Source organism: Alosa sapidissima, chromosome 4 (assembly GCF_018492685.1).
Source record: "Alosa sapidissima isolate fAloSap1 chromosome 4, fAloSap1.pri, whole genome shotgun sequence".
NCBI lineage: Eukaryota > Metazoa > Chordata > Actinopteri > Clupeiformes > Clupeidae > Alosa > Alosa sapidissima.
Window position 1 is genome coordinate 28,320,443 of NC_055960.1, and position 14,440 is coordinate 28,334,882.

Genomic DNA, 14,440 nt, shown 5'->3' on the forward strand with positions numbered 1-14,440 from the left:
GTCATTATTTGTGTCAATTGTTGCATTGTTTTGTTTGTGAAACAATGAATGTGAAAGATGAAATCAAACTGGTTCAAATATAGTTGTAAAAAGCTGCACATCCCCTGGTGAAGAATTTCTCCAGAATATCTCCACTGTGGAATAAGGAATAGCTTGATGCCTTTATCAGTTCTGAGACTATTACGGCTCCCACACACAGTTGCGTGCGGTGCAGTGCTGGAGACGCATCCCATCCACTTTACATGGGCTTACATCGTCCGTTGCCGCAACTGTGTGTGGGAGCCGTTAGTTAACTGGCAAAGTGACATGGAATAACAGGTAAATATCAGAAATGCTATTTATACCAAAAATGTTTGATGTGCTATTGAAAAGTAAATAAAGTTGATATTTCTTAGAGCAAATGTTCCTCCAGTATAACTTGTGATCATATGTACATTTTTTATTAAATTACAATCTGACAAGAGATACAATGAAAGCATTTTACAGAAGAGCTGAAACGACAGGACCATTTTTCCCCAGCATACAAAAATGTACAAATGATTATTTCATCTTGACCCCCAAACACCCAACACAAGCCGGTGTGCTCCTACTGTCCCCCAGCTATGATCTGGCATCAGCCACACACGCACACAGACAAAGACAATTCTGTACAGACTAACAAACCAGAATTATATACAAGTTTACATAGAAAAGCCCTTTGACACAATGTGACACGCAACATGTTTCAATCTGGTATCAAGAACTACTCTTCACATTCCAGCAGATTTAAATGTGCAAGCGAGGGCAAAACAGTGCAAGTATTGATGATTTGTATGTCTCTTTACAGGGAGGGACAGAGCCCCACAATACCTATTTCCAGTAGCCAAGTTAGTGTTGTACCTCACCAACATTTCTTTAAACTACATTTCCCATGATGCCCTGCAGACCTTACCCAAGGACAGGTGTGCCTATGAAAGCTAAAATTATACAGACATAAATTAAGGTAATATCAACGCAGGCGAGTTACAGTCGTCTGTAAGGTAGACTCACAAGGGCCATGAGCTTGAGGGCAGAGACAGAAAGTAGGCAGCTTTTTTGGGGTGGGGAGTATGGGGTTGTGGGGTGCAGTCACTTGGATCTTGAGAGGGAGAAAAAGAACTCCGCAAAAGTCCGGCAGGAGAGCGAGAGAAGTCAGAGCTCCAAGTCGTCCGTGTCTGCCACTACTGTGGTCTGGCCGTCTGACGAGGCTGCTGATTGGCTGTCGTCGGGTTGTTCCCCGCCCCACACAAACTTGTAATTGTCCTCTAGTTCCTGCTGTCGCTTCTGCTCTTTGTAGACCTCCTCAGTACCGCCGGTCTGCGAGCACACCATGAGAAAACAAGTTTGATCAACGGAACACGGAACATAATCTTAGAAACAAGCATGAACAACCACAGTATCTTATTTTGATCACCTTTCGCATCTGAGTTTTGCCCAATATTAGGTGTACTGAATTGTGTCAGATGTCAGATCAGACACTAAAGTGTGTCCATATAACTATGTATGAGAAAGACCCTTGGACATGAGGTTTAATTTGGTTGTGCTGGTTTGTCAAAAGGGACAAATAGCAAAAATTCTTAAACCTGTGCTTGGCATCAACCATTCTGCCTTACCTGTATTCAAACTAGGTTGTTCCTATAGAGTCCTTTTCCTAAGCCTTGACCTTAACATAATTTAATGATGGCTATGCCTGTGGCACAATGAAGCTCTTTGAGACACTGCCCTGATGAGAATACATGCTTTCTCTGGTTGATTACTGCAGCTTTGAGTATGAGTTGAGTCTCCAACAGAACCATTGATGCGTGTGTCTGTGTGTTGCGAGGGTGTACTTGCCAGCAGATTGATGAGTAGCTCTCTGAAGCTTTTTGTGTCCTCCTCACTCAACCACTGGTCTCCTGCCTCCTCCACTGTCTTACGGCTCAGGATCTTCACCTCGATCTTTCCTGGAAGAGACACACACCCATTAACGCACACACACATGCAAACTCCCCCTGTTATTGTTCATCACACTCCAGGTAGCAGCTGAAAATGATATGGTCCTGATCCACTGACTCTGGGCCAGATTTAGTATTAAACAGCATGTAGAAGCATACAACAGCATTTAAAACTTTAACAGTTAGCATAGCAGTAGCATATATCAGCATTTAGCATATGCTGAAGAGTCTGTCAGTCATGATGTGTGTATGTGACAATAGCAGCCCCTGAGTCCTCAGTGTCATGCCTGCACCAGGGTCAGTTCTCTGAGAGGGAGATCTTCATTGGTGGCTCAATATGGGTGCAGCAGGAGAGCAGCCCCAGATAATTAGGCAGTTTTTCAATCTTTAAAGGGGAACTTGGCAACTATTTCAACGTAATAAACCTGTTTAGAAATCATTTGGATGGTTAAATGACCTGTTCTGGTGAAAATGGTAACTTTTCCCGCTGCCCCTAGCGTCCCCAGGCGGAAAACCAACCTTGCAACATTGAGACTACCGTCCCGGAAAGAGAAGTGCGAAACAAGAAACTCGTTTTAAATCGTGTTTCTTACCTTGTAACATCCACATTGTCTGCCGAACTTATGCTAACCGTTTTGCTAGCTTGTAAACAAATCCATGTGCTTTATCGTTACCTTTTTCCACAGTTTGAAATAGCATAATGCACAATTTCTCCAGCAGAGGGGGAAATCCTGCCAAGTTTCCCTTTAAACATCACTTACTCTTCTCCCTACCATACTCCTCAAAGACATAGAGGAATATTTCCCTTCAGGATGGATGACTAGAATGGATGTGGCCTTGACCTGGCTCAGAGTCCCTGTGTTTAAGATCAGGGCCTATTGTGTGTGGTCATGCTCATGGTCAGCAGCCATCGTTGTCTCCCTTGTACCGCTGGTCTCTCAGGGGCTGCATTAGTAGTGAGATGGAAAGTGACAGTAGGGAGCCCAAAAAAACACACCCACACACACATGCTCTTGAACACATAGAGACATACACACACACCATGCACATGTCCACTTAGATCTTTAGAAACAGACACAGAAAAAAGCCAGACCCAAGGTGTTATCCCCACATCAGCCTCGTAGCCAATAACTCCCACAAAAGCTCTATAGTACCTCAACGTCAACAAACAGTACTAATATTAACTTATAGTGCTCTACTGCTCTCTGATGTTAGTAAAGAGAAAGGAAAGGAAAGTGTGTGTGTGTTCTGTGTGTGTGTGTGTGTGTGTGTTGTGTGTGTGTGTGTGTGTTGTGTGTGTGTGTGTGTGTGTTGTGTGTGTGTGTGTGTGGGGGGGGGGGGGGTTCTGTCGTACCTTGCGCTTTGATGCCTGCTTTCTCTAGCTGCTCTTTGACTGCATCCTGTATCTGCTGCCACTGGGGGTCGCTCTCCCCCAACTCCTTGCCCTCGTCCTTTTCCCCCGCGGCCACAGAGCCGAGCTTATACTTTGTCACCCTGATTTTCACCTGGTCACCCTCGGCAACCTGCCCACGCACTGCGGCAGGGACAGACAGGACAGAAACGAGAAGACTTATGTAACACCAACCTCACACACACAGAGACATCATGGTGTATTATCATCACAATTACAATCAAATGCAATCAACACCACCGCAACTGAGATCCCTCCAATTGAATCTGTTAGCATACTGTTAATTGAGTTGTCTGCACTATTCCTGTTGACATATAACTACCACCACCACCACCACCACCAACACCACCAACACCAAAGCAGTCACCACAGTCATCCCAGAAACAATCCCCTCCACCAACACCACTTGCTACTTCTATTTCATACATAAGACTCAAACAGGCCTCCATAAAACTCTACCAGCACCCCAGTGCCTCCTACATCTCCCATCTGCCAGTATAACAGATCTTTACAGCACTATACTGATGTCTAATGAAACTCTAATGAATGTGTGGCTAAGTGATTCGACCCAGAGCTTTCCCTTATCGTCATCTTCAAACACCACACCACCACCACACCCCTTCAAACCTCACACACCATCTTCAATCCTTCATAATCACACCAACGAGAGTGAATGCGGTCGATCTGGCAGAGCGTGGTTATGAACATGAGTGGATTACACAAAGAACAAACATGCTGAAGATGGTCTACTACACAGATTAAGTACAGCAAGTCCAGTTTCTGGACTGCTCCTCAGACAACATGGCCAGTGAGGTGAGATGAATGCATCTGTGGTGGAATACACACACATCACTTTTTCTTCAAACCTTCTCAGATGGAGATCATACTGTGCTAATGTTCTGACCAATCATACAAGAAATCCCAAAAATAGAAGTTGTAAAACTACTGCGCAATTTCACAGACCTGCACGGATCATCCCATTAAGATGCATTAAGACACATTTTGCATCAGAATAACAATGTGCAAGAAAGAGATGCACAATCTGGAAAGGATTTCAAAACATTTTAGTGTTAAACCACATCAAAAATAAATAATGCATCTTATGGTTGTCACCTTGCAGAAAAATACAGTATGATCACCAACCAGAAGTCAGTGTGTGTTTGTGTGTGTGTGTGTGTGTGTGAGAACACATACCTGGGTGTTTAGGAACACGGCTGGCTGGGTCTGGGTGTTTCTCTTTCTCGGTCGTCTGAGGGTCAGTCTGATCCGTCTGGTCCTCTGCTGGGGTCTGTGAGTGTGTGTGTGTCTGTGTTTGTGTGTGACTGTGACTGTGAGTGTGAGTATGAGTGTGAGTGGGTGTTGGCTCCTCGTCGCCCTTGTCCTGCAGGCGGTCCAGGAGCTTGTCCAGTGTGTTCTCCAGTGTGTGTGTGGCCTGGGAGCGGTCAAACTCTCCCTTCAGGCCCTCCGACTCTAGCTCCTGCTGGGCCTGAAATGGGAGAGCGAATGAGAGAGAGAGAGAGAGAGAGAGAGAGAGAGAGAGAGAGAGAGAGAGAGAGAGAGAGAGAGAGAGAGGGGGGGGGGGGGGGGGGGGATGACCAATATCTCAATGAAATAATATCAATAAATCAATGAAATTTGACAAAAATTTAGTATTCAACCACCCCATCCCCCACCCCACCATTATACATATATACACACTGACCACACACACACACACACACACTGCTACTGGTCATACCTCATCTATAATGTTACTGAACTCTTTCTGCATCTCCTCTTTGATCTCTTTTCGTTTCTCGGCCGGGATGGACACATCGGCCATTTCCTCCTCAAACTCCTGGAGCAGGCGTTCGTCCTCGTCACCCTCTTCCTCCTTTGTGTCTCCTGCTCCTCCTCGCCCCTCTTTCGCTCCAGTCTTCTCCTTCAGGGCAGGCTGCTCGTCATCCTCCTCCTCACTTTCTGACTGCACGTGCACACACACACACACACACACACACACACACACACACACACACACACACACACACATGTAACACACACACACACACTCAAGTTAAAACAGTTTGAATGGCTTCATCAAAATGTGTTTTCTGAATAGATTGGTGATGGCCAAGAAAGTCAAAGTGTTAGGGGCATGAATAAGGAGATGTGACTGAGATATCAAGTCTGTGCAAGTACATGAGAAAGATACAGCCAAATTGAGAGAGGAAGAAAAGGAGAGAGAGAAAGAGACACAGAGAGAGAGAGTAACAGAGAGAAGCAGAGAAAGAGAGAGAGAGACAAAGAAAGAGAAAAGAGACCTACCCTCTGACTGCTTTCACGTAGGTGCTGCACAAACTTCATCAGGTCAGCAGGATCGGAGATGATCCTGAAATTAAACTTCTCTTCTCCAAACACTGTCCCGCACACATAAAGCAGATTGGTTCACAGATTAGTTAACAACTCAACCAAATCTCAACCAGGCTAGAACTCAATCAGACGTTGACATACTCAACAGACCAATCAGGCTTTAATATACAGCACTGCTGGGCTTCTCTTGTCTGCTCACTACAGCTCCTGAGTGTGTAGCTGACCTGAGGAGTAGACTCACCTTCATTATCCTGCAGCTGGTCTCCCTGGGAAACATCTTCAGCAACAGGCTGAGGAAACCAAACCAACAACAATGAGTAGAAGACAAGAGAAGGATAGAGAGAAACTGTGATGCTGTGACACAATCTAAACTGACACTCTAGATTTGACATTTCTCTGGTTTTAGTGTTGCATTTAGTGCGCGTATTCCTGGGGCGAACTGAGGTTGTTTGGTAGGGTGTGAGGTGTTTGGTAGGGTGTGAAGTGTTTGGTAGGGTGTGAGGTGTTTGGGTAGGGTGTGAGGTGTTTGGGTAGGGTGTGAGGGTGTTTGGGTAGGGTGTGAGGTGTTTGGGTAGGGTATGAGGTGTTTGGGTAAGGTGTGGGGTTTTTGGGTAGGGTGTGAGGTGTTTGGTAGGGTGTGGGGTTTTTGGGTAGGGTGTACGGGCAAGGCAGCATACCGTACCTGAGCCTCTGGGTCTTCTGGCTGGTCAACGGGCTTTGATTCACTTTCCAAGATGTTGTTCTCTTCTGGTTGGAATTCTACCCACACACATACAACACAGCCACATAAACACACACATACAAAGAGACGTCTGTTTAGTTAATGATGTATCAGTCAGTCTGTCTGACTTTTCTATCACTGTCCTAATGAAGAAGAGGGCAGCTGGATGGATGGAGGGATGGACATTCTCCTTATGGCCTATGCAGACTACACAACTCAGCCTGATTTTGCCACGATTTTGTCACAGTTGACAAATTTCCAGTGTCGTGCCCGAATATGAAAAGTTGGAAACAATGAACGAAGAACGATGAAAACGATGCCGAAGGAGGAACGCGTCTTGTAATGTGACATATTCAATGACCCGCAATTTATTGTCTGTGTGACGTTCCACGACTCCACAAACAAAAGTCCAGCATGTTAGAATTTTGGGGAAATCTCTTCCGACTCCCGTATTGACACTGACAGTATGACGACATGCCACGACAAGTAGGCTACGATAGGCTACATGATCTTGTAATGTGGCCAATCTCCTGGTAAGATCCCGTGTAATCTGCATAGGCCATTAAACATAATCTCATTCGCTCACTCGTTATAATTCATTGTCTTAAAATGGATAGATGGATAGATAGATAGATAGATAGATGAATGGATGGATGGATAGAGGACCTGTAGTCTCCGTATCTATAGACTCCACCGTCGCCTCAGTCATCTCAGCTGCACCATCTGCATCTGTTCCCTCATCTTTAGACAAGATCTCATCGAGGGTCTTCAGCTCCTCAGATATCTGCTCCACCTTGCGCTTGGTGTCCGCTGTAGGGAGAGGGCGAGAATTAAATGAAATATTTCAGTAGGAAAAGCAGATGGTTTTTAATCTATATCAAGTGTGGTTTGGTAAAACTGAAACACAAATCGACACCCACATATTACTGTACCTTTCTTGATTCTTTATTATTACACTTATTCTATATGAACAGCTAGCTAGATGAGTCTAACCTGAGAGAACATGAGAGAGAACATGCCTCCAAGACCGACCAAGTACTGGTCTGTGCACACCCACGGCCAAAACTGTCCCAGTCAAATGCTATCTGAGACACACTCACACATTCATGCAAACCTGCATACACCAGCACACATGTTACAGACACACTCGAGTACCCCCCACCCCCCAACACACACACACACACACACACCGGGTTGCCGGTTCGAACCTCGACCAGTGGGCCGCGGCTGAAGTGCCCTTGAGCAAGGCACCTAACCCCTCACTGCTCCCTGAGCGCTGCTGTTGTTGCAGGCAGCTTACTGTGCCGGGATTAGTGTGTGCTTCACCTTACTGTGTGTTCACTGTGTGCTGAGTGTGTTTCACTAATTCACGGATTGGGATAAATGCAGAGACCAAATTACAGAGATCAAAAGAGTATATATATACATACTATATACACACACTCTCAAACTCACAGATACACAAATGTAAATGCAAACCCACACACACTTGAGCATACACCAACACAGTCACACACTCACAGATTCACATTGATTGAGACTCACAGACTTGGGCCTTGACATAGTCCATGTACTGCTGGGGGCTGAGAGCAGGCTGGCAGATGATTGGCTGCGGCCGTGTGGAAGGGGGCGGGCGCAGGAAGGGGTGGGAACAGGGCCGGCTGGTGTGGATGGTCACCACGTAGCGACAGGACTGAGGCTCGTCCACCCGGGCTATGTAGTCCACTGAGCCTTCCTCACATGCAAACTAGACATACACACACAAACAAACACAAAAAACAGATGCTGCATAGATAAATATCAATAAACAGCCCTACATGATGTTCAAGGGGGAGAACATGCTTGTGTACATGGGGACAAAAAGGTCATAGCCTAAATCATCATGTTATTTTATGTGAGATAGGCCAACAATGACACATATCCAATGACTAGCTTCTTATAGGCACAATAAGTCTGATTGGATTGTCAGTAAACTACTGTTTTAAATATTTATGGTTGTTTGTTGGGATGTGTGTGTGTAAGTCTGTGCGCTTATCTATGTGGGGCTTACCCTGACTTCGGTTTCTCTGGGGTTACCATTGAGGTCACACTTGGAGCCATTGGTATACGCCTGGCTGTGGTAGCGCCTTAGCCGGTGCTGTTTAGAGGCCTGGACACAGCATAAGAACAGGTAGAGACAGGCACAGATGTTCAAAAACATTAAAATTGTAACACAGTGTTTCCCATACGCTGACTTATTTGTGGCAGCCCACCACAATATCAACATTGACCACCAAATAATGATTTTCTATGTTGTACTATTTAAATTGGATGAAATCCTTTAATTGTATAGCTATGTTCCCCTTCGTGCAGTCTCTCAACGAGCCTGCATGCTTGTTTAAAGAAAACATCAACAATTGTTGTTGGCATCCTAACCATGCTGCACAGATTTGTTCAAAACTGTTCCATTCAAATGAACCCCCCCCCCATTACCTACCACCACAAATAGAGAAAGAGAGAAAGCACTTCAAGGAGCACACTAAGCTTTACCTTAGCTGTCTCGTTGGTCCAGTCAAACTCTGAGCTGTAGTAGCCGAGGAACAGGACATCACCTTTGATCTCTGAATCTGTAAAAAAAGACAAAAGCATTTTAATGTGTCTATTATAATATGTAATACGGTAAATAAAATATATTCCCATCACAAAATAAAATAAGAATATCTTGCAGCAATTTGCTTTTGACATCCTTTGGTTCACACAGCTTGTAGAAAAAGAAGCAACTATTTCTCTTTTTTTCCCTTACAATGAACTTTTGTCTGATACCTTTCTTGCTGTCCAGCAGTAATAACACACACATAAGACAACATTACTAAGCATTTGTCATATCTCATAAATGCATGAATAAAGGGAAGCTAACCTTCTAGATGATACTGTCTTATGTGCTTTCCATAGCAAAACTCATAAGTCCACCAGTCCTTTGTCTGAGAGGAAAATGGAAGGAAAGAGAGAGGCAGAAAATACATAAAAAAAGGTAGATGAGGACCACACACATGCAACTAACAAAAGTACAAACAAAAACCCAGAAATAAGAAAAATAATAATAATAAAAAAATCATACAGTACTTAGACATTACCCTGAGTTCGGAACATTCACTCATTCAATTCATAGTGACCTGTATAGGCCCTTGGGAATAACTCTGTTATATAGAGCTCATGTAGTGAATGAATGCATGTTTCAAACACAAGGTGGAAAGCAACAGTTTCTGAATCATTGCAGTGTCTAAGATGTACAGTGCAATGCTTGAGTGAATATGCAAATGAACTACAAGCATCAAGTGTGATTGACGCACCTTAATGAGGCAGGGAGCGTTGCTCATTGGCTGCAAGAGCTCGGAGATGGTTGGCCCACTGTAGCTGTTAGCGCTGGTGGGAGGGGCCTCGCTGGGCGAGTGGGGCTGGAAGAGGAGGGCCTGGGCAGGCAGGCGGCACTCGTAACGCTGCTTGAACTTACTGCTGACCAGCATCACATCCTCCGACTGCGCCTACACACACACACAGACACACCATACACACACACACGTCAGAGAGAACTGTTGTTTATTTTCCAAGGAGACAATAAACCTGAAGATCAATGAGGAGAACTAATATTAAGGCCCAACAAGAAGAGAGTGCAGGGGGTGCAGTTTGGGTTGCTTAGAAGACGGCGTGGGATACTTCCATGGACACCACAACCACAACAATCAACATCAACAACAACAACAACATTTCAGCAACCTGTGTGAAGCCTGTGGGAACGATCATCTGATTATAAGCCCTCCGGTACCCCCATGCCTGTACTGTAAAATGACAGCAATCTATACTGTAGACTATATCAGTCATGCACTCACTCTTAAACTGGTTGAAAGTTGAAAATAGGCTGCCATCTACTTCCGTTTTTGTTAATGTCATTGTGATTGGTTTGTGATTTGCCGTTGTGTTTTTTTTATTTGTCGCTGTGCCGTTGTGGTTTTTAATTTGCCGTTGTGGTTTTTAATTTGTCGTTGTGGTTTTCGAGTTGTGTTTGTGGTTTTCAATTTGTGTTTGTGGTTTTCGATTTGTGTTTCTGTTTGCACCTCAGGGCCACCGTACTGAATGCTTCCATATTAATATCAACAGGACAATTTTAAACAACAAAACACCACTGAGTCAATATAATCTCTTACTGCAAAAGTTCTAATACCCATACCTATAATACAGGGTATGCAGCTGCGGGGCAATTTACTGTACCTACTATAGGGCCAACACCAACTCATTTCAACGTTTTTAATTGTAGCTGGATACTCTTGAATGCATTTCTCTTAGCCACAATAGGAGTCATTTTAGCAACACCGTATTTTGGGTGACCCACGAAGACCCAGTAGTTTTCCTGTCTGGCGCATTTGGTAATGAAATTGAATAGCCCTGGTGTAGTAGAGCATTCTCTGACCATTCCCCAACAGCAAGACGCTCACCACATTGGCTTGATATCAAGATTCAAGAGGAGGCTCAGCTCAGATTGGTGTCATATGGAATGGCCTTTTTGGATAACCTTACATGAAGACTTGTTGTCATCAGAATATTGGAGTAAATGACATTCTTGACTGATTAATTGCCTGACTGCTAAAGGCACCCCACTGAAATGCTTCTACAATTCACCATAACTGGATACCATGATGTAGTCATGCTCGACATTCTGTCAATCATTCCTCTATCTTCAGTTTTCTTGTAGCCAAAGCAAATAATATCTCAACAGCTGGTCTTTACGACAGATTATCTGTTACCTTAAACACGTACCTGAAGTAGCAAAACCAGGATACTACTGAACAAGTTCAAATATCAAACTAACAAATATAAACTAACACTGACACAAACAACAACGTAACAATTCACTGACGACTGGCTCATCTCGTGGGATTCTCAATGTGAGTGAGCTCAAGTGTCATCTGTCTGTCAGTATAACACACATTGTAAACATGTAATGCAACGTTCATTTAAAACACTAAAGACAGGTGCTTGTAAAGAAGAACTGTAGCATTAGTGTTATCATTATCATTAGTCTAATATCTCAGAAGCAAAAACTCACAATTACTCAACTTATTAGCTACCTAAATAGTAAAATATAACGTTGTGTCATGTTGCGCTCAGCTGACTAGCCAAAGTTAGCTGAAAGCTAGCTGAACAAATCCAGGTTACTTTGATCCTTACCTGGCCCATGATTACAGGATCTGATAAAATCTGAATTCCATATTTCATTTCGTTTAATTCCTCTAAATTTAAGAACGCGAATACAGAAAAGAGGCACGTCAAGAAGAAGACGTACAATCCTCGCAGCCACCTAACCATGGAAGCCGCCATGTTTCTCTCGGCTAGATGACAACCGTGACTTGTGGCTTTTGACCAAGTCTACGCTGATTGGGCAACGTAGACAAAAGCCTTTCAACAACTTGATGCAAGTACTGTCAATCAAATGTAAAGCGTCTTTTTTATTGGAACCAGATTTCATACCTGGACCTCATAGAAATAAACACGCCTGGACCTCTCCAGAATAAGTCCCGCCTCCTAACTTCCGTATCCATCCAACCTTCGGTCGTCAAATGTCTATGGGAAATAACATGGCGTTTTGAAAGATCGTACATGTCAAACTCTGTAGGTGACAAAGTAGAAAAAGCTGCTGGGCAGATTGGCCTACACACTTAAATGGCACCGAAAATCAAAAAATCCAGTGGAAACTAGATGGCAGAAGTGTGTAGGCCAATCTGCCCAGCAGCTTTTTCTACTTCGCTACCTACAGATGTTTTACCGGTATGATATTTCGAAACGCCATGTTATTTCCATAGGTTATTTCCGCACTTTTCTGAAACCTGGTCCCAGAGTGGAGAAATCTGAAACCGTAGCCCGTTTGAATTCGTTTAGAGAGCGAAACCGCACATGCTTGCGTATCGATGCTGTCATCGCCACACCTCAGCTGCCCTGGACTTGCACTTATAGTATTGCCTAACAATACTAGTTTTCATACATGACATTACCTACGATTACACTCCGTAAGATAAATATCACAACTGGTGCTGCGCAGCGCCGATAGCTTATGACTTGGTGGACTGAACACTGTTTTTTCCCGGTGTTTTTTAATGCATTCTAGCTACTGTCAGTGACGCGAGAGAACTTAAGTTATTAGGAAAGTGCGGTGTAAGTTTAGGCTACATTAATTTGTGCGTAGTGCCAGTGTCATTCATTTATTTTACATGTCTTACAACATATACACATGCATTCACAGTCGAGTGAAATCATATAAGCATACAAAGACGCTGAACTCACGTTAAGACGATGGTAGCACACTGAATGCAAATGCGCGATTTGATTTGATGCAGGCAAACGTATTGACTGTTACTAACGAAGGTTTTATAGCAATATTATAAATGTGGCGACAGAATAGCCTAGAACTTGGGTAAGCCTTGCGTTTAGCCTAATTGCGGTGATAGCCAAAACTAATGTGAATCACGGACTATCCTACAACCAAAGAAAGTAAAGGTGATTAGTAGGCCTACCTGCGTTAGCCAAATAAAGGACGGGACTGCATCCTTCACAAACCGTAAAATAAAGTTTATTAGTTTTACAGTTGACTACAGTTGACAGTTCACCATCAGTCCACACAGTTTTTTTTTTTTTTTTCGTCATCTACTTCCTGAATTTTTGGTCAACGATACCCGGGACACCGAACCACCGGGGCACATGAAATTTGGTGGGTATGTAGCCCCACTAGACTTTTACGGAAAAAAATCGTTTCGTCCACTCCCCCCCCCCCCCCCCCCCCCCCCCTTGCTGGCCCCCCCGAACCGCAAAAAAAAAGCAGTTTTTCCTAAAAAAACTACCTAAACCGTGGCACTGAGGATGAAGAATCTTTTATGGTATGTTGGTCTCAAGGGCCCACATCAATCTGGCCCATAATCACTCATTTGTGATTCTGCTTTAATCGCCCCTATCTTCAGTTGTTCAGAACTGCACCAAATTGTATGTGTATGATTGATCTGGCATTCTCTGGGGGATTATTAGGATATGTGTACATTTAGTGACTGTACACTCATTGGCCTGTAGATGGCGGTGCACACATATACACATTCACACACACACAGGCACCCACATACTATCGGTATTAGAACGGCCGATACATAATTACAAATTCAGTAGGATTAAAAGAAAGCCAAAATAAATATTCATCATCATCATCATGGCTGCATTTCCAGTATTGGCGATAAGTAGTCGTTTGTCCACTAGATGGCGCATCGTTGCAGTGAGACGTAATTTTGTTGGTAGTTAAAAGTGGGTTGGAAAAACTAATGGACGCTTCCTACAAGGACTGTAGTTTACCAGATGATGGTCACATGAAATGTAATTCCCATTTCTTCTCGAAGCCGAAATAAATCTGTGGATGTTTATCGGACATGCTTGGTTTTTACTGCAGGTACGTTAATCTTATAATATCAATAAGGACCTAGGTAATGTTACCGTTAGCGTTGGTTGAGTGATGGAGGCCAATTTGATTGATTGCATTTGTAGAAAACTATAAATGCGGTTATACCAAGCAAATTGATAGCAGCACTGTAATTGTATCTTTCGACTGTCATTTGTTGCACGTGCTACAAAAATCATTCTGTGCAATGGAAGATTTACCAACGTTACACCGGTCTGATACAGTTTTGCCTATACATGCGTGAGACTGAGACGCCTGTTTATTTTGTTTTAAGTGCGTGCAGGGTGTGAGAGGGGAATCGATGTGCTTTGATTCCAGCTTGGTAGTAGTTGTAGTCTGTGAAAAAAAGCACGTGTGTGTGAAGTATCCAAACAATGACACCTTCATTTCATTATGGCTGCTTTAGCAACACACCTTAAGCTACTGTGTAGTGGGTCCCATTTAGAAGTGGCTACTTCATTCGCGCTTTCCTTGACTCATGGAGATGCGCGAATTTTATTACAACTTTTCGCCACGATATGGCAGTTTAAGTCCGCTTGATA

The 14,440-nt window shown here is 43.7% G+C and overlaps 1 protein-coding gene across 2 annotated transcripts; it reads right to left on the reverse strand.

Annotated features, from left to right (window-relative positions):
* Window positions 1-414: 414 nt before the first annotated feature.
* On the reverse strand, window positions 415-11,818 carry os9 (OS9 endoplasmic reticulum lectin). Of its 2 annotated transcripts, XM_042090097.1 has the most exons (15): window positions 11,636-11,816; window positions 9,763-9,954; window positions 9,330-9,393; window positions 8,963-9,039; window positions 8,484-8,582; window positions 7,979-8,180; window positions 7,100-7,243; window positions 6,395-6,471; window positions 5,954-6,002; window positions 5,668-5,759; window positions 5,102-5,326; window positions 4,558-4,849; window positions 3,307-3,486; window positions 1,852-1,961; window positions 415-1,335 (listed from the first exon to the last, which is right to left on the reverse strand). In XM_042090097.1, the coding sequence occupies exons 1-15, from the start codon at window positions 11,783-11,785 to the stop codon at window positions 1,171-1,173; spliced, it is 2,118 nt and encodes a 705-aa protein (XP_041946031.1). In that variant the 5' UTR covers window positions 11,786-11,816; the 3' UTR covers window positions 415-1,170. The 2 variants fall into 2 exon arrangements, with proteins under 2 accessions (XP_041946031.1, XP_041946033.1); XM_042090099.1 differs by lacking the exon at window positions 3,307-3,486 and having other exon boundaries at window positions 11,636-11,818.
* Window positions 11,819-14,440: the final 2,622 nt, after the last annotated feature.